This window comes from Mastigoproctus giganteus, chromosome 3 (assembly GCF_048544385.1).
Source record: "Mastigoproctus giganteus isolate SK-2022 chromosome 3, ASM4854438v1, whole genome shotgun sequence".
In the NCBI taxonomy this organism is placed as follows: domain Eukaryota; kingdom Metazoa; phylum Arthropoda; class Arachnida; order Uropygi; family Thelyphonidae; genus Mastigoproctus; species Mastigoproctus giganteus.
In genome coordinates, this window is record NC_143577.1 from 209,547,981 (window position 1) to 209,569,736 (window position 21,756).

The 21,756-nt window shown below is 38.4% G+C and overlaps 1 protein-coding gene across 1 annotated transcript in view; it reads right to left on the reverse strand.

Annotated features, from left to right (window-relative positions):
* Positions 1-498: 498 nt before the first annotated feature.
* Positions 499-21,756, reverse strand: part of pros (homeobox protein prospero) — a 174,774-nt gene continuing 153,516 nt past the window's right edge. The window contains exons 5-6 of the mRNA XM_090369603.1: positions 6,258-6,402; positions 499-1,461 (exon numbers count right to left, since the gene is read on the reverse strand). Of these exons, the coding sequence (XP_090225729.1) occupies positions 1,282-1,461; positions 6,258-6,402 (325 nt within the window). The 3' untranslated portion in view covers positions 499-1,281. The remainder of the gene's footprint in view (positions 1,462-6,257; positions 6,403-21,756) is intronic.

A 21,756-nucleotide genomic window follows, 5' to 3' on the forward strand; every position in this document is an offset into this window, starting at 1 on the left:
GAAACGCAAATCATTATATATATATATATATATACTTTTCTTCGAACAACTGACTGAAGCCTCCTTTTCCTTATCTGTTAGCAAAAATTAATAAATTAGAAGGAAAAATGGGGGCTATGACTAGCTTATGCTACTGATGGTGTGACTATTTATGATCTGGGCAGGACTTTGGTTTGCTCCGAAGCAGCCACTCCGTCTGGTGAGAAGGAAGGGTTGCTAACACCTACTTTGGTATTTAGCATTTTTACAGTACTATTAGTTTGATTATCAACTCACGAAAACCCTCCGTACAAGAAAAATAATGTAAAATTTGTAAACATTATATGATACTAGCACAATACACGAGATGTTCAGTCTTCGATATGAAAATATTCACCATTTACGTGAATGGCAGATTGTTAAAGATATGGAAAAATGCATAGTTCATTCTATTTTCAACGTTTAAAAATCACCATCACATCTTTGTTTTTTGTGGTTTTTTTTTTTTTTTTTTTTTTTTTTGGAATACTACAGTGCTTAGCACTACGAAGGAAGTCGGTGCACAAACTAAAAAGACAGTGACGCCAGGGTGGAACCCGATAGGCTATGCACCCCGGCAGGGAGAAATTGTGACTAGGCCACTCATCATGCGTTGTAATAAGATTCAGGACTAATTTACACAAAACCACTCAGAAATTTAAACACCACTTCGAGAATGAAGCAGTACTTGTATAAAAGTGCATGTAAAAGAAACAGTTCTGGTTTTTTTGTTCTGCTTCACGGCGCTGGGCAGATTATCCACCTAACAATTGGGAGCTATTCCTCTATTCAGCACTTTCACTGGGTCAAGAGTGACACACAAGAAAACAAGTTCAGTCTTTTGTTTGACACTCGATTTTAGTGCCATCAATCTATTTACACTGTAAAGGATGGTCTAAAACAACGAAACAGAAAAAAGTCCCAGTTTGGTTGATCATCTGGAAAGAAGACATTGTTCAGCTTGTAGCGACATCTGGTGATACGAGTTTCCTCAGTCAAGCACTACGAAGCATTCTCTTGAAGGCACAGTCTCGACTCTCGATTTGAGAATGAAGTGTGTATCTAAGTAAAAGCAGGCCTAATCATAAACACAACCACCTGTAAAATGTAAAAGATCGTTCCTTTAACAATCTGTTTAGCAACTTCGGTGACTGCACTCGACGGTGCAGTTGGGTTGGATGTAACAAGTGTGGGTTTAGGCATCTGCTGTTAGGGCAACAGTTCATCAGATCCCTTGAAGCTTCCATTAAAAATCAGATTCCTTCACTCCAACTGCTCCAGGAAATTAGGCGATTTGAAGTACTCTGGAACATTATCGTCCATCCGGGCGATCACCTTGTAGATAGCCTTTTTCCACGACTGTTCTTGATCTTTGCCCGCCAAAAGAGCCTTAAAGAATTCTCGTAGTGTCTGCTCAACGACATATCGAAAGCTTTCAGGTGCCTGCGAAACAAAAAGGAACCAGTCAATACACTTTTTTTTTTTTTAACAATGCCAATTTTTCTACTATAAAACAAACAAGTGTTAAAGATAAGAAATCGAAAGCTTTAAAAACAGAAATGAACTATCAATGGGGCTGAATTTACTGTCGAATCAGCATCCGTAAAATTAAATAAATTTTCTATTTATGCTCCGAAATGGCGTATAAAACTTAATGTATTCTTCAGTGTTTTGCATAAAAATGATAAAAGAATACTTTTCGGTATTTTTTCAGTTTTATGTAACGTACACACACACATTACACAAACATGGCACTACACTCATTTCAGGCTATTTTTACAGGGTTCTTTATCATCGCAGTTTTTCAAAGCGGAGGTGAAAGTAGCGTCCAGGAGCCTCCCTACATAAAATGCAACGTACAGGGTGGTAGTTGGTTCTAGTGAGAGGAAGAGAATTCGCATCTGACACAAAACTGGTTGACAAATAGTAAAAATTCCTAATTATATAATCGAAGTAAGCATGCCATACCAAGTAATAAGTAATGAAACTGCACTTTATTTTATTCACATTCCAATCCAAGTTAAGAATAAAGAATAGGATTTTTTAATTCCATTTTTTGAGCACAGCGTACGGCAGTTTATGACTGTTTTTCGAATTTTTATTTGTAATTAAAATTAATCAGAATTAACCTGTTTGCACTTTTTAAAATTTTCCAATAAAGTATTCTTATTCTAAAAATATTTCTTGGCTAAATGCTAACAGTATGAAGAAGTTGGTTTATGCATGGGTACTGCACGTACATCATTTCTACTACCCAGGTAGTATGAATGCATCGTTTAATTATATCTCATATTGTGAATACCTTCACAACGAGTGACCGAAGTATTGGTCACTCGTTGTGAAGGTGGATCCACAATATGAGATATGGTTAAACGATGCAGTCATACTACCTGGGTAGTAAAAATGATGTGCAGTACTCATGCATAAACCAACTTCTTCAAGTATTCTTATTATTGCTAATAATTATTATTATTAGATATATGTTAGGCCCAAAGCACTAAGGCTATAAAGCATCAATATATATATTTTTTGTTTGTAGTTGCGTGTGTTTTTCTAACCGGTTAACTGTTTGGCGGACGAAAAACTCGTTTCCGCAAGGAGAGGGAAAAAAAAACAAAAAAAAAAACAGGCAACTTTTACCTGAGAGCGACTAACTTAGCCACAATAATTATCATTACAATTGTGTACACACAGTGCCTATTATTTAGCCTACACTTTTTGTGAAATGGAGCACCCCTTCAATAATAGCATCACGCTTTAGTGGTTGGTACCATGCGATAGCAGGTGGGCAGATGCGTAGAGATGCTATGTGTGTGCGGTTCAGTGTGAGAACGGGCAAGACGAAAGATTTAAGTGACTAAAGATTTAAATCGCACGTTTAACTCAGCATGGTAGTCGGTGCAAGACGCACTAGTAAGGGCATCTTGGATATTGTAGTACTGCAGGTGTTTTCACGTACAACAGTGTCTCGGGTGTATCGAGATTGGTCCAATACAATAATCGAATAACATCCAGCCAACGGGGATCCGGAGGTTGGAGACAGCTCATCGATGCGAGATACCAACGGAAGCTGACAAGATTTTTGAAGGATAGCAGAAAGGCTGTAGTCAGTCTAACGATAGCATAGTATAACAGTAGTAACCAAAGGGGCATTTCAGAATACAGAATACACAAGTCGTCGTACTTTGTTATGGATGCAGTATAACAACTGACGACCACACCGGCTGCGACACGGGTTCCACTCTTGTCAGCAAAAAACCAAGAAGGTACAGTTAGAGCGGGCTCAGTAACGCAAACATGGATTGCCAAGGAAAAACGTTTCCTGCTCTCATGAATCCCGGTTGCTGCTGTTTCACGATGATGGGTGGAAGCAACATAATATGGCAAAAACAGCATGAGTTCATGGAATCCCTACAACTCAGGTGCTAACACCTGAAAGTGTTTTCGTGATACACGGTAGGCTGTCCCAATGAGTACGCAGTGTGTTCCACTGGTACAGACGTGTACCAGTGGAACAACATTTCAATACCACAGGTCCAAATCTGAAGATTATTTCCGACCAGCCGCATTTCTTTATGGCCATAGTGTATCCATCTGCGGCCATGAAGGAACAGGATAATGGGCCATGACACAAGTCCAGAATGTGAGGAACTGGTTCCAGGAACAATAGAGTAACCCTACTGCGGTAGCCTCCCCAATTACCAAATCTTAATCTAATTAATCCTCTGGGAAACAAAGTGAGTCATTCATAATATGGATCAGCACCATTTCAATAACTCGTTAAGTCTATGCCACGGTCAATCTAGGCTGTTCTGAGAGCTAAAGGGGAGACTACTCGTTAGGTAGGCGCATCAAATAAACTGGTCGCTCAAAGTATATATATTGCAAAAAAAAAAAAAAAAAAAAACATCTGAACAATTTCGTTCAGGAGCGCACTTGGTGTGGAATCTTCGGGTCTTCTTAATTACTTAATTATTTAACAATTTCTTATTATGCTCTTTGAAGATATTAAAATGAAATGCATACTTTTCGGCTAAATGAACCCTCAAAAAACCTAACCTGCCCCTGCGACTACTGGCAGGAACTTGAACCAGGGGTCCAAGTTCCTGCCAGTGAAACATGCCCCACACCATACAACCACCTGCACTTTTGATACCATGCATGATGAATCAAGAGCCTCATGTTGTTGACGCCAAATCCGTACACGACCATCCATGGTGTGGAGTAAATAACGTGACTCATCCGACCAGCACACCTTCTTCCAGCCTTCTAACGTCCAACTTGCATGCTCTTTGCACCAGGCGAGTCTTTTACGCCGATGAACCTTGGTTAGGAGAGAATGCCGTAGGGGTCATCTGCTGGTATAGCCCATCGTGTGAGTGCGCGACGTATGGTCATGCCAGATATTGTTCCGGGTTGGGCCATGTTGTATTGGGCAGTCAACTCTTCAACAGTGCTGCGCCTGTTCGCGTCGCCGGACCTGGCGCTCACCTCTAACATCAACCTTTCGCTGACCTTTGCAGTTTTGCCGTCGGGTCGTTGTTTGTCCATTTTGACGCCAGTCCTGGTACACTTTAACTACGGTGGCTCTCAAACACCCCACCAGTTCAGCCGTTTGGGAAATCGAGGCACCAGCTTGTCAGGCACCCACAATCTGTCCTTTATCAAAGTCCGATAAATCCTTCCTTTTAGTCATCACGTTCGGAATTTTGCTACCTACTGAATCACTGACACCTTATCTATGCTACGTAGGTCGACTAACTCCACGCTCTCGTATCTCACGTGGTCAACGGGTCCCATTCACCTTTCATAGGGGTGGTCATAATTCAGTGATCACTCAGTGTATATATCATGACAAGAAACAAAACAAAACAAAAAAAAAAAAAAAGGAACAAACACAAAAAATACGCGAATACTTTTTTAAATCCAAATAAAACTGCGACAAGAAAATCGCTGAGCTGGTATATAAAGCTCAGTACAATCTGTTACAACATGCGAATTAGATAACCAGACAAAAACATACTGTTTTCGGAACCTGTGTATTTCGCATCGTACTATCGATTTCAAGGAAACGAAGCGTTCTTAAAATGTCATAAACACAATGTTTGGATAATTCTTTGAAGTAGGGAGCAATGAGGAGCCTGCAGTGAGGAGGAAGTCAAGCCCAAGTGAGTCACATTCACGTAGTTGAATGTGACTCACAGCATTGTTAAGCAGACTGTCGATCCAGTTTCAAATTTTAAACTATATTTTTAAGACTTACCCATGGCCGTTCTCATGTCATCCACATTGGTCGTAATTATGAGTCTCCATGGAGACTTCATAGTACAGAAACTCACTTCAGATTTACAGGAGGGCTCGTGTCTAAGTAATATGGCTTATGTCTATAGAAGACTTCACGAGAGGGGACTTGATGCACGACTACCAACTGTTTCTGTTCTCTTTAACCCTACGCACAAAACAGTCAGTTTGAATTGGTGTCGGCAGCATTCGACTTAATCCAGGAGAAATGAGTCGTCGTGCTCTTCACTGTGGACTAGGATGCAGTTTACGATCAGATTCTCGACCAACATTCACTCAGAGAAGAAAGGAGATTCCATCCGACTGGCACTGCGGAAAGAGACATGGCTGGCGAACGTGGTTTAATGGCGTGGGCTGAAATTTCTCACCACAGCTACACGGATTTTATGTTTCCACTGGGGAACTCTCACAAATGTAAAGTTATCAAGATGAGGTTCTTGATCTTCATATTCGCCCTTTTTCTGGGGCAATTATTCCCAACTTTCTTATAATGAGCGTTTTCAAAAGGCCAGTCAGATCCTCTGATCTTATTCCAATAGAGCGCGCCTGAGATGCTCTAGGCAGGAAGTTGGCCATTCACGGATCCCATCCTCTCATCTCAGAAACTTCACTCGGCTTGCTTCAGCACTTACACAAGAATGGAAATTGATGCTGCGAGCATTAATTAATTCTCAGCATGAGAAGTTTATGTGGCTCTGTATTATGGCGTGTTTTCATGAGTTTGCCGTTTATGAACTCATTTACATAGTTGAATGTAATTTCAGATCGACATTTGTGCAGTGCACACGAGTTATCAGGGTTACATTAAAACGAACATCTCGCTAACCTTTTGTTATAATCTAATGGAAAGTTTTTGATTTATTTACATTTTTGTGTTTGTTCCTTAGGTTTTGGGCGCCGGTGTACTAACTTCAATATATCTCTAAAAATATACTTACTTCAATGTGATTATTGCGGTTGTAGTGGAGGTTGAGAACACGTAGCAGTTCGGAATCAGCAGTGACTCTTAAATCTTCTGGATTTTTGACACCTTCTGTTATGGCTTGTCTGGCGTATTTCTCCATTTGTATGTAATAAAACTCTCTAAAAAACAGAAAAATTGAATCGTACAATTAATCGCCAGAGTCTGAAAAGAGATTATCAATTAAAAGTACTTATTGCTTTTATTTTCCTCTTTCCCCCAAAAAAGAAAATCACGTCACATTACACTACACAAATTCACCATAATGGATAGCGACGTAAAGAAAACTGTTTATAAAAGTGATATTATTCTTTGTGTTATGATTCCCAGAAAGGAACTGTATACGATACACCGGAATTATGTGACTGTAGTACATTAAAGGATTTGCAAACTGATTTTTAAACGTTAATTAATGAATTTTAAAAATTATTGGATCGCTACACTGTAGAGATTCAAGAATTCTACATTATAAATAATTATTTATAATTAGAATTGTAATATTAGAATTCTATTTATACTTCATATAATTATGTTATTATTGTGGGTGCCACAAAAAATGGACAGTAGGCTACGTGTTTGAGTCTCCTGACCGTAGAGCGGAATGTAATTTTTGAAACATTTAGCATAAGAAAGATATTCAAGAGGCCTAAGTAAATTTCAGGGAATAAGATTACTACGAATATAATCGTCTACTGAGCATTGAAGATATGTGAAAAGCAGAAAGGATGGGTCTGTTGCAGAATTTAAGAACGTTCTGACAATTGACTCGTTATTTACACCTGAAAGGCATTTCATGCTGCACATTGCTAAACTGGAGGTTACAAATCCCAAAGGTTCGAGGTTTCCTACAGTTAATGTTAAGCCATTGACCAGAGGCCGTCCGTAGCCCAGTGATTATGTGCTGCCAATGAATTCCACACGTCACGCATTGATTCTACATTCGATTGTTGATATTAATCGTTATACTCGTATTACTTCTAATCTGATTCAAGAGGGGGGAAAAAGTTCCAGACTGCACAGAGAAGATTAATCCAAGGAGGACAGCGATCAGCAGCGGCACTCGCTTACCAAAACATGTTATAAATAATAGTCCGATTTAACAGTCACTTCCAGTGAAAGTGCAGATAACATTTTTTTAATCTCCACGCACTGCTGCATTACAATCTAATTTGTTACAACCATAACAAACTTAGTACACATCACGCTCGTTATTAATTAATTATATAAATTAAATATTGATTTTTTATTGATTTCCAATAAAAAGCTGCTAACTAGTAAACTGACCAGTGCGAATCCTGAATCCTATATGTATATCACAACGATGGTAAAAACATATTGCTTAAATAAGCACTCCAAGCGGATTAAAAATGCAGAAAGATTCGCCTGTCATTCTGAACTCACCGAGTGTGTTTGGGGGGAGGGGGATTTCAGTTCAGGAACGAAGTCATTTGAAGGAACTCCCATAAAGATATCGGGAGGCTAAAGAGGTTAACGAGGATAACAAATCGCTAATTCCAAGCATGCGCTAAAAAACTTAACACACGACTCAAGAAAAAGGAGACATTATAAAGTGCGAAGGGAGGAAAATTATATAGTACAGCCATTACGACAAAGCTGAGTTTCTAGTGTTACTACTATTTACTAAAGTTAATGATTACGCTCCAGTTACACTGCGTAAGTGCTCTTTGCTGCGCCCAGTTATAAATCCTGCTGTCAGCCGTATAACTCTGGTAAACATGTCCTTGCATTCTACTCCAGACTCAGTCCTGGCCATCGCAGTTACCGGCCTGCACAGTAACCATCGAGGACGTGAAGGGTAGTCACCAAGAAGGATTAATCTTCCGGTCTTGGCCTGTCCATTTACGGGAGGCCGTATGCTTAGTGGTGTGCATATATGTTAACAGCCTTTAAATCTAATTCTCTAAGTGGTGCATGGAAGTCAAACGGCTAGCCTGACGAGAATAAGGTTTACTAGCATTTCATCACTTCTGCATACTGGCTGGTAACGATGACGACCTCCAGAAATTACCATTTAAGTTGAAATGCGTGTAAAAGATGAAATTCGATACACGGCAGCGATACTCTCTACGTACTTCAAACGAACATTAGCTTGTTCTCTAAAAAAAGCCACTTCAAGCCGCAGCATGGGCATACACACTCGTTGAAGAATGCGATCGAAAAAGAGGGGCGGGAGGAAAATACATATGTCGAGTGTGGAAAGAAAGACTCTCTTCAAAACAGCTTAAAACTTTGTAAAACTCTAACTGTTATAATACTAAAGGATGCTTATTAGTCTTTTACCCTTCTGTCATAAAGTTCATAAGCGCGATAAGTTTTGCCATCCTTAATTTGAAATCAGTGACTTGCGGGGAGGGGAGACATTAGTCAGCGACAACTTCCGGATGTTACCCGCCGCTTACAAAATATGCTACTCTGTGTAGAGAATAGGAGGGTTGACCACTCACCCTTATAATGTGCCGACCAGCTGAAAGCGCGAACTACATATTGATGGCATAGCGTAAGCTTGAATTCCTGACATATAGGAGTTCAAGCTCCACGATGTATATTAATAAGAGTCGCCTTATGGCAGGATACGCTCAGTGGTATCGAGAGTACACTATTGAGTATATAAATAAAATAAATAAATAAATTTTCTGTTTATACTCCGGCACGACAACCAAGTCAGTAGAGTTTACAATAAATCGTCAATACAAATATTTATCGTATTTAGTAGTCACGGGCTTGAACCCCGGTCCACTCAAGGAACGCGTGCTATGCACTCTCGCTCCTGACCACTGGGCTACGTCAGGCCAATCTTTTGTAGTGTAATCTTCCCTACCTAAGAGGGCCAGAAGAAAAGATCTTATCATTCTAATTAATTAATTTAGTTATTTATTTAACAATTAATATACATAACAGAGCGAGACTCCAATATAGTTGGTTGTATATGTATAAATAAATAGAATTCAAGTAATGAATTAGTTAATGTAATAAGGTAATGTATTATTTAATAAGGATTGTTTTTTCTTGCTTGCGTACGGTATTTGATAAAGGGTAATGAGAGCTAAGCTTTCATAGATACCAAGAAGTTTATACTATCAGTTAAACCTATGCATTAAATAATTTAAAAAGCCTAATCTTAACCTAATATAAGTTTTATATTAGTATTTCGGTCTTATTTCTAAAGAAATTCATAGCAGTGATGGATTATGGAGAGAAATGTGGGAAGATACAGCGCTTGCCTCCACAACTGAGGCGAAAGTACCAACGTACAACAGTTATGTTGTTTATTTTTTAATATTAGGGACAAGCTAATTTTGGTTTTTGCCCAAGATTCCTCCTAATGCAGCCAATTAACATTTATGTACAATCATTATGTTTCTTTGTAAACGTTTTTTAGGTTGATTACTTTTAGTGTGAGTCATCCTTAAATACTGTATTTCCAGAATAATCTCCGTGTACGTGGGTCCGATGAAGATCACAGCGTCCCTGCATTTATTACATTTAAATGAGTAAAGAAACACCTTCGATTTTTCCCAGCGATTGAGCTAAGCAGTTTCCCTCTCCACATTTATACTCGTCCTGTTGACATGGTTCCCAAAATATAGGATGAAAAGGGCCAATGTGGGATGGTTATGTTTGTAGGAAGGGCTATATGGATAAAAATAAATGTTTGTCTATAAAAATAAATGTCATTTTTTAGTTTGTCTGTTTTTTTTTTTGAAAAACCAAAGTTTCTGGGAGAAAAAACAGCATACCCCTCGCCGAGACCGACTAAGTCGGTCACTGTGTGAAAAAAATTCCATAAAATAATGTTTAGTACGCAATCAATATATAGCTTTCCGTACATATGTAAGGAAAGAAACTGCATAGGAAAAAACTGAATTAATTATTTATTGAAATGGTGGAGCAGTACAAATAAATAGGACCAGATAAAGTTCAACAAACAACAGTGCAGAAAAAGATATCTCCGGATGTCTATTAAAATACCACGCTATCGAAGTAAATATTTTCGAATAAGCTGTGATAAAAATGAAACCAGTAAACGCTAACAATCCACGCATAGACCAGTTGGAAGTGAAGAAAGTATTCTTGAAAGACTTGTAACGTTCACTCATGCCTCACTTTGCTAAAGAAGGGAAGAAATTTTGTAAATTATTATATATTTATATGCACACAGTCATAAAGACAGAAATTATTCCTTTTAACTGCAGCGTTTATTGCTTTTCCATTGCGTTCCTTAGCGACTAACAAGCGCCACAGGCCACGGAGGAGAAGAGGAATTTTTCAGAGAACTGGCGAATTACAAATCTCATCGTGGCATCAAAAGCACTACGTAGGAATCACGGAAGGATCTTCAGCTGCAAAATGTTATTCATCGAGTTCCGCACACGACAACACATTTACTCCAAATTAGGCGGTATGCTGTTTATGGGAGCATGCGGCTTTTGGCGGAAAGGTAAATTTGTCAGCGACCAAATTTAATTCTCCTTTCCATTTGCCTTAGCAAAAGAGTTATAAGATAACCCCGAGAGCGGTTACTTGTGTTGGAACGCCTTCTAAGTGACGAGAAAGTCTACCTCATATCTCAGGCGTGCTAACAGCAGACATTTGTTGTTTTAATGCGACCATTTACGTCGGGCAGGAGGCGCTGTGCGCTGAGATAATCCGGGTACTCCCCATGTGGGGTGGACTGGGTGAGTGGTAGATGGCTGGAGGGTTGTGACCAAATTAATTTATGCTAATCGGTGTCTATTTCACAGCCATAAAGCACATGCACATCGGAACACGGGCAACTGGCTACAAAGAAGTCTTTTGTCATCCCTTATCTTCACTACTGCGGAGACTAAGACTTCTAGGTATGACAAAGTACAGACTACTCGCTTAGCTTCACGCATACATACACAAAAAAGCACCAATGTGTGAACTGGAGATGCACATTTACTACAGCTATAACTCATAAATTCAAAACGTCCTACATATAGTACACATTGAAAGTGCATCATCGCCAACTAAAGCATATTAATGTGAAAACAACTGCTCAAGTGTCAAAACACATCTACACTCCTCTTCCTACACGTTCTATCTTATGTACATTTTCACTCTTCAAAGTAGTTAACCTGCTCCAGTTTCAGTATACTGTCTGAAAAACGAATTCGATCATCCTCATTACGTTGCCAGAAAATTTAAATAATGGAGTTCTAATATCATCAAACCCTCACAAAAATAGAAGAATAAGATTAAGAAAATCGTTAAGCAGATTCAACTTTTTCTTCTATGTTTTTTTTTAATTTCCAAGAAGCCAGTGTCAAATTTAATGGATCCGTAGCAGCATACTTTTGTTAAAACTAAGTAGATGATAATTTTTTTAAAAAAATATTTCGCAGTTTATATGCAAAACTTTCGTTAACTCGCAACGCACTTTATTTTTTTAATAAAGTAAATTTTATTATGAGTCTACATGAAGCTAAAGATCGCAAAAGAGCATCACGATTTCTGAAATCTATCCGAGCAGCGACAAAGTTTGTAGACAACAATCCTCTTCCTCTTTCACCATTGATGGAAGTAATACTAGTTAATAACGGATATTCAAGTGATTCGTAATAATGACTTATAAAAGATCATATCATTCCCTTTAAGATTTATATTGCCAAGGAAAACTTCAAATTATGTAGCACTTCAAGCTCAAGTATAACCGCACACCCTTCGCACAGGAGTTGCTAATGCAATTCAAGAGTGGTACTCCCCGTGTCCGTAAAGTGGTGGTACCGATACTAGTATGAATAGCAGTAGTTGTAGTAGTTATTGCAGAAGTGAGAGTAGTAGTGAACGAAAAAATGGGAGATGACAAGGAAAGAAAGAAAAACAAAATTCGGTTGAGGAAAAAAAATAATGGACGAACAACAAGGACAAATCTGTAGTGAATGTTCTGTTTTAAAGCAACCTGGTAAGATACTGATAGCACTCTCTCTATTACCAAAATTACTGTCAGGATGTAAATACTCTTAAAAGTCTCTCAAAAAATAAAATTATTATAAAATATAGTTAAAGTTCAATTCTCCAGCTAAAAAAAGTCACTATGTTCCATTAAATGACTTACAGACGGTAACGTTTCCGACCTGATTACAGGCGTTCTTCATCAGTTCCGGTTACAACTGGTGTTCAAAGCATTCTGGGACGTAAAGGGGGGGGTGGGCTTGTAATTCAATATTACCACATAGTATCAGCTTATTTATTTATCTGTTTATTACAATATTACCGGATACAGTCTTGGAAGCTAGGAGGGGGGTGCTTTATATATAATTAGAATTATTAATCTATTTCCTGCTTTTTAGTTAGTTCAGCCTACTTTACGGTAATTTCGCACTTTTACTTACTTTCAATACATTTATTTCAAAGGAAAAATACCATTTTAGTCTACACCGTTCTCGCATAGTAAAAACTGTCTTTAGTTTACAGTTTTTGTATTATTCCTATAGACCGCATAATGCGTCTATAATTTTTTAATAAATTCACGTATTTTTTTACTTGTAAATCGTTATAGTTCACAACTTTCTCAGAATCAAACTTTATCGAAATATTTATCTGTAACCTAAATATAATTACCAGAGTTCTTTCCCTAGCTACCTAAGTTTAGCAACCCTAGCGTTTTCTCAACTTTTCAGTCCATCAAAAAAGCCTTCAAACCTTTAGAGCCCGCTAAAGGTCCTTTCCTAGCGCTGGGCTTCCCGCAGAAGTTGACCAGGAAATATATCACGACCGATAAGTTGTGATGTACTTCTCGTCCTCTTCTACTCGCTGTTGTATCGTCACAAACACATTCTTGGGACTGCTTCTTCTTATTTACATTCCATTCTGGATATCGTGAATCGCTAATCATCATTCTTAAGACAACTTTGTGTGCTCACCTTAGTATCCCCTTCTATATTTTCTGCTCTTTATAATGCTTTAAGCTTTATCGAACTGGTTAACTAAGTCCGCTGTGTTCTCAAAAAACATTCGTTCTACGGCACTCATTCCTTAAAGTTTAGTTAGCGTCTTTAATTTGATCTATTGTAGCCTAATGTTTCCAAAGCCCGAGATTTGTTTGCTTATTTATTTACTTGTTTATCTTCACCTCCACAGGACAGCAAAATTCTAGAAGGGTAAAAAATAAAATTCGTATAAACAGTCACAGCACTTTGCTATGAAAACAGTAGAAACAATATAATAGTAACAAGCAAATCAGGTCAACGACGATGACTTTATGACTCCAGCAGGTAGCGTTCTCATTCTATAACCCGACATAGCTGAGTGATCAAGCACGAGAGTACAGTAGCACACGCGTTTAAGCTGAACCGTAGTTCGGGTATCTGCTAGATACGGTAACGGTTGTATTCTTGTCAAAAATGATCAGTTGTAAACTCCTCTGACTTATACGGAGGTATAAACAAAACATTAAGTTCTGCTTGGAGTATCATCGCCGAGCACAACAAATCTGCAGCTTATTACAGATCCAAGAGGGCACATGCGCTTAACACGCCAAATGTTACACAATTTGCTTCTGACGATACTGATTTGGAATCTTCATCCCCCTCCTCGAATCAAAGAAGATTATTAAAGAAACTAAAAGTATATATTTTCCTAGCAGGAGCTGGCATAAAATTGCGATGCTGGATGTTATTTATTAAGAAGCTGCAAGATTTTATATTTGGAGAAGTGTATATATAGGACGGATCTAGAAATTGTTAAAGGACTATTCACCATCTTGTTAGTCCGTAGCCAGTACTCGCATCTCAGGAAACGTTTCTGGAAAGATGGTTAAGTTGACGACAAAATCTTCTATGCCTGTTTTCATTCTAAGATGATAAGTGAGATTCCTGTCTTAAATCAAGCTCAGCTGCTTATGTTTACTTTTTGTAAAACTGCATACAGAATAGCTTCAAGAGGATGACCTTTTGCTAAAGCTAAACCTATTGGAATAGAGGAAGTGTTTCATTTTCTCAACAACATTCTTAACTTCATAATTTAATTTATCAGCGAAAACTGCATCCTTCCAGGGTATCAGGCATTTAATAATATAAAATTAAAACGTTCGGGACGAGTTACCAAAAAATGGGCCAATACTACAGGAAAAAAGTGTAGCTGACAGGATGCTTTCCTATGACACTCGAGCTGATGACGAATATGCCCGTTTGATATCATTAGGGTGAGTTTTTTATGAGTTTAGAATGCGTAACATTGCCCTCGATGTAGTCTGTGGTTTGGGCGTCACTTTATTAAGACATCTCATTAGTCAATACTTTCGCTTTCATGATCTGCATGTAATCAGGCGGAGCGACGACCAGATAACGGCCGTATACGCTATATTCATATGTAGGCATTTTTAATTAGAATAAACTGAGATTTGGTCAATCCAACCAATTCTTTTTTTTTTTTTTTTTGTTTGTTTGAAAGTTTAAACGGTTACACCAGATATTCTTTCTTTTACAATGCATATGAGAATGGGTGGTGCAGCCAGCTTGTGGTTTGAATATACTCTGCATGTACAAGATTTTCAAAAAATAAAAAAGGATGCAAAGTAGGCTAAGTAGAAGCTGACTGGATATTAAATAACCTGTTATTTCTATTGTCGGATGCTGTTCAACTTTGCGCCCATGCGATATCTGCTGCTTTGTTACTGATACTGCTGTAGAGCGGCTGCGGAGGGATTGTGTGCGTGCGTGCGTGCGTGTGTGTGTGTGTGTGTGTGTGTGTGTGGTGCACAACATTACTGAAGTGTTCTCGGGGCGGGGGGAAGTTGCGTGGGAATCCAATATTATCACACAGTTTCGGCCATTTCGGTTAACTACACACAGCTGCAGGACTAATTGCTATTGTGAGAGGATGCTCATAAGATCGGTAAGTGATGACGGAGTTCATATTCTAGTTATAATTAAATGAATTGCCAAGTATACCACTTTCGCTTTGTTCAGGCATAATAAAATAATTTGTGCGAAAAAGTGTCGCTGATAATATGCCCATGGCCTTCATTACTCGACACATCTCTGCGTAATCATTCAAAATAAAATAATATTTTCCTGATTATTTATTGTGCTTCATTTTATTTGGTAAATAATTACGTTATACTGATCAAACGTTTTTTTACAGCTTAATTCGCAGGCAGAGTACGACAGTGATATTTAGCTTAAAAATACTCACGATAACGTCATGGTGTTTTTGTTACTTATTTTATAACCATGTTAGGAAATATTATTCACTAACATGATTCCTTACAGGATTTCCCTTCTTAATAGAATTTATATGCTGTAACACTTCATGCTGCGTTGTGACTGACTAATCCACAGCCTCAATGATTACCGTTTGTTCGATGTATATGAGAACTTTCTCACTCAGAAAAATTCCTTGCCCTTCATAAAAGTTACATGATAACATAAAAGTTACATAACAGCCTTCCCAGGTTATCCATATCGATTACATTCTGAATAAGGTTGTCCCATAAGGCAGAATCTTTTCAGTTACCCTGTTTGTTGCAATCCTTTAACCTTTTCTTTCATCACTTAGTGAATTCTAACACAATGTGGATAACATAAAATGTTGATCATCCTATGATGGTGATGATGCCCCGGCCCGTTATAGTATGCTACTCATTGGCTCAAGGAACTTGCTGTTTACAAGTGATCGACTTTCCCTAATGCCTCCAAAGCGGCTCAAATCACTTCCACAAACAAAAGTGGGGGGGGGGGGGTAGAACACAATCAGCATTCTTCTTGAAGGGATCATCATCTCCAAAATAAAGAACCACAGAAATCTAGGGATTGTTATCAGAAAGATCGTCCCCGAAAAAAGCCCTCGTAGAGAGCAGAACAAGAACTTGTTGGAATCAATCACCAAGACTGGCAAAAGATTATAACCATTCTGAGAGGTTGGGTCGTTGTTTTAGGTTTTATTGGCGCATCAGCGATTCTGGGAGGTGTGGTACTAACTAGGCTTTATGGCCAAACCCAATGGTCATCAGCCCTGAAAATATATGAAGAGTTATAGAAATGTTGGGTACTGAATACTATATATGTCTACAGAATCCTAACTGAATCTCCAACAATCCCAGAAAACATCCTTTACGCCAATCGTGATAAAAAGCCATGGAGACTAAGCATGGAGGAAGCTAAAATAACTATACTAGCAAAATTACAAAAAGCCACACACTATGCGCCATGCCTTTCAGAATTGCTGTCCAATCATGCACCCGACGACATTATGAAGCGGGAGTTCCGTGGTCAAATACGTTTTAGCCTAGACAAGTCTGACTTTCTACGTACAAAAAAAATAATAATAAATAAATAAATAATAATAAAATAAAATAATAATAATTATAATAATAAAATAAATAAAAGTCATATTAGGGTTACCCGAGAAAAACCCCGTCCATCCATGTGTATTATAAATTTTATGTGTTCTCTGGTCAGTTTGCCTGTTTTCCTAGACGAAAGACTCGAGTTTCTGGAATAAAAATCCGTGTTTTCTTCGCTTGAGACCGATTAGTTCAGCCACTGAATGAAAACCTCATAAAAGTTCCTCGCGTCATCGAGGGGATTCGAATCAAGACTTTTTTCACCAGGTGTTGGGGAGGACGGTAATTATAGCCACTGTGCTACGCGCGAGCGACTGCCTAAGTATAAAAGCATGTAGGATATACAATCGACATCATAAATAGCGCCCTGATAGATTGCAAGAAAATTAGTGTAGACGGACAATACAGGAAGAACATCTTTATGCAGTAAGCCTGTCCGTTAAACTTTGATTTTCCACTTAGTATTAATTTTGATCCTAACTTTAAAATACAGCTAACCTTTGAATTTTCTCATTAAGTTTATAGGTTTGTAATTTAAAATACTATTAATACATCTTTTTTCTCCTCCTCTGGCGCTCCTCTTGTTACGGGGAAGAATCCCTCTCCAAAGCAAGGTCCTCTGGAGAGCGGGGAGAAAGGGTTATAAAGGCTGTTCTAACATGTCATGTGTTTCTGAAGCTGTTTTACCAAGCTTGAAACAAAAGTTTATGGAACACTTTGTTCGTCTGCCACTCCTATTTCAAAAATCATGACATGTTTTCACTAAACAACTTCCTATATGTGACTGGCTGGTTGGTTGTTTTGCATTTTAGCCGAGAAAACTAAAGCTGTGAGGTGCTAGTATATCGAATTTGTAAATTGTATGCATATTCTTGTGCTGTGAAATCAAAAACCTCAGTTTTGGGAGAGAAAATTATGCAATCTGCTCCTCACACTGACCAAGTCGGCCACGACATGAAAAGAAAAAAAAAAGTCCATAAAAGTTCCTCCCTTAAAGAAGGAGTTGGAATCCAGGCGTTATCCATACAGTATAACTGCCATGCTCATGGAGGCCTTCACATACATGACAAGCGTATTCTAGAATGAACTACGACGAGGATAAACTATCATGAAAGTACCTTACATGACTACTTAGCTGGAAAAATTCGTATTATTACGGGCAGCATGGTAAGGTGATCATTTTCATTACTTTGAGTAGCATTTCGTAAATATATTTGTCCCCCGGGGATCGGTAATTTATTTATTATTATTTTTTTGTGGAAGAGCCGATCCTCTCTCTCGTTCACGGAGTGGATATAATCACTGTCCTTCCACACCGGGTGGAAAGGCCCAAGTTCGAATCCTGTCAATGACAGAAGTTATTTTTATGGGCTTTTTTCACAACGTGGCTGAGTTAGTCGGTCTCAGACGAAGGTTGCAAGGTTTTTCTCCCACAAACTCGGTTTCTTCTTCCAGAAAAGAACAAACACCGAAGAATATATACTGAGTTGGTATGAGTTGAAATCAGCAAATAAGATAATTTCATAACGTGACAAAGGAACACAATTCCTCATCTTGAACGCCCACATGGAAGTCAAATAACGAATTTCACAACATATGTGCCTAAAGCAATTTAACACGTGGAATTGCTTCGCATACATAACGTCACTTAAAACTACTCTTAAGTGAGACTCGATTTTGAGTGCCCTTTGTTCAACTTTGTAGTTCAGTTAGTAGCATTTCATTTTACCGAGCTGCAGAATACCTTTCTATTGGTAAATCTGCTTCCACATCCTTCCGTTTTTTGTTTTTTTTTTTAATGCACATGCATATATAACATGTATCTCTGTATTTGATAATGAGCGGCAAACCGTTCTTTGCTATTGGAAAATCATTTCTCCCGAAAGCATTAAGAAATCGAGAAAGCAGTAAGAAAATTGAAGGAATAAAAGTTCTCTTCGCTGCTATTAATAAAATTTATTTTGCGGTTCACTTATTAAATACTTAGGAGTGGCAGAGTATGGCAAATGGACACGAAAATGGTGTAAAACGTGCACGATACAAAGTATCATAGTGTTATGCAGGACTGACGACCTAACTAAATTACTGTAATCAATGTTGCTTTACTGAAGTCACAACTAATCGACCTTTAACTCTGGCGAAATGGTTTCCCAAATTCGCTACACACGTCAGCAAAAGCTGCAGGAACGCAGACGATGCACGAGAGGAACGCGTCTTTAAACTCGGCCATTGGCCACATGATAATGTCGATAGTAACCAAAATGATTTACTGAAATTTGTAGGCGCATTGTACCGCAGGCGTGAACTAACCCCTAAACTGCTAAGGGCGATAACGGGGATGACGTCACGTGACCCCCAGTGAGCATGCAGTTGCTTCGCTGCGGTCCTCGCAGTGCGAGATAACACCCGTTCTCAGCACACGCGGTCTGGACAAAGCCTCGACATTGCGGAGAAAAATGCGAAGCAGCGTGGTCTAGTTGCCAAGGCGACAGCTCACTCGCCTGTAATTCGATAATGGAGGACTGCAAATGCTGGCAACTTAATTAGCATAACGCTGTAATTAACAATATCTCAGCGAAATCAGCAGAGAATGTACTACGTCCCCGTATTTGTGGCTCTTTCTCAGGAAGCGCAGCCTCTAATAGTTGGCTTAGTTTTATCATTGCAATAATTACCTAATTTCAATCTACCTAATAAATAAGATACCAGTGTAATTTATGGAATTAAAACGGATAACACGAGCACGCTAATGCAGGTACTAATTAATCAAATCTCCACGAAGAAAGGGAACTTTTTCTCTGACCGTACACTTGAGACTTTCGCCAAGCCCAGCTCGCCTTATCAGCGGTTACATTTTTACTGGAAGAAGAATGGGAGATAATAGCGGACATAAACAACCGTAGATAGCAGAGCTGCGTAATATCATCCCAGCTCCTTCCTTCATAATCAAGGAACTAATGAAAAGCATGTTATTAGAAGAGGCAAAAAACTTAACATTTCCCGTCTCATTTGCTGCTCAATCAATACTGAGCAGGAGGCTTAGCACGTGCCGAGCTTGTGATTGTGCATCTTTTAGAGTGTGGGCGGTGGGAGAGAGAAAGAGAGAGAGAGGCAGGCAAAACGATTTACCACAAAGGCGATATAATGGACACGCTAATGAAAAATAATGGCTTATATAAGATTTCATTTCTATTTTGAGAATATTTCAAGAATCTATCCCAAGTTTACTTAGAAACAGAAAATGTACTTGTCAGATGTCGAAAAGAAGAAAATGTATTTAGTTAATTAACTGAATACTACATTTTGTTCAGAGTTAAACAGCTTGACCACTTAGGATATTTTAAACAATATTTGTAGCTTTACGATTGGTTAAAGTACGATTCATCGCGTTATAATACTCTATGTAAAAAAGTAAACAACATTTAGTTTACCGGATTTTAATTATTTAATCATTTTTAAATGTTTATTTCAAATACATACACAAATTGCAGATGCGCCGAATGCGAGCTTTTCAATTTTCCACGAATGTAGAGTAAACGTGTTTCGTGAGCGAATGAAAAGTTTTTCGTGTGACATAATAAGCGAGTCCATCTCTTTATCTGCGTTCATTTAGCTTAATTTCGGGGCCTGTGAGTGAAAGTAGCAAGCGTTTAAGTGTAAAACGCAAAAAGCAATTTTCGACGTTTCGAGAAAATGGCATAAACGTTTCTTAATTCGTGTCACGTTACGCGCACAGCGATTAAAGCCAGCGGAATTAATGAAGATTAAACTAAGTCACATTATGGTGATACGTAAAGCACTAGAGTTTCTATCGATACCTAGCGAGTCGCCAACACATGTAACTTGTTCCAAGTCATTTCCTATAGATCGAAGGCTAAGGAAAAAATCCAATTAATCATGTGAGTAAATCATTAGTTTTACACGCTAAAAAGCCAAAGCAAAGCTTTCTTTATTTACCCATTAAAGATCGTCTGCCTTATGCACGTGACGCGTCTTCTCGCTGTATTGCGCAGCTGGCCGCCGCTTTAATTTAGCCACTCTAGCCTTTTTATTGGTGTATTCATGGCTTTGCTAATGACGAAGAACATACGCTTCATTAACTGCTACTTACATAATTCAGTTTTCCAATAACCACCACATCTACTAAGTGTTAAAATTCATTCTAATCTCTGGAAAAATTTTATACTGACGTTACGATTTAATATTTCTGCTTAAACCAATCAGAACATATTATCTCAATCTTAAATGAATAATTATTGAAGGAATGGGGAGAGGTAGATAAAAACCATTTGTGTATTGTGTTTGTAAATTGCGTGTGTTCTCTGCTCGATTTGTCTGTTTTGGTGGACCAAAATCCGCGCTAATATACGCCTGAGACCGATTAATTCAGCCACGAAGTGAAAACAAGCCCACACAAGTTCCTCTCGTCATCGACGGAATTCGAACCCGGGCATTTTCCACCCAGTGTGGAGAGGAAGGTGGCGATACCACTGTGCTACCGCGCAGATAGATAGATAGATAGATAGATTCATGAGTGCTACTGTACATCCGCGGATTAAGAAGGAAACCGTTGTGGTTTCTAAGAAATGCGAATTAGTACTCGTGATGTAAATTCTGCATGCTGATTACGAATTTAATGCATTGTAACGTCTTAAATGAATGGAACCGTGTAGGTGCAGCATCAATCACCAGTTCAACTACCATTAGATTTAGCATTTCCATTCTTGTGGCTAAAATGTGTTCACTCTCTCTTTTAGAAGATTCGTGCCATAAATTGTACCTATTGATGCTATAAATACTCTTACATAAGTGAATGAACGCCGAGTTTATGAATACAAATACATCGTCTTTTCGCAATGGAGTTGCTTTAAAAATCATATGAGAGCGCGTAGATAATGACTGAATTTCTGCGTTGCGCAGTGAACTCAAGACAAAAAAAAAAAAAAAAAAAAAAAAAGAACTACTCGCTCTGCATAAAGGCCAGTATGCGTCACACCTGAAGATATTTTCGAAGACTCCTCAGTGGTTTTCAAAGTTTAAAGCTTGTCCCTCGTAGTTGATTCTCACTCTGCACACCACCCTTCAACTTCAAAAATCTATTATTCAATCACTAATGTTCGTGATCTAATCAGAAGTGATCGACGTT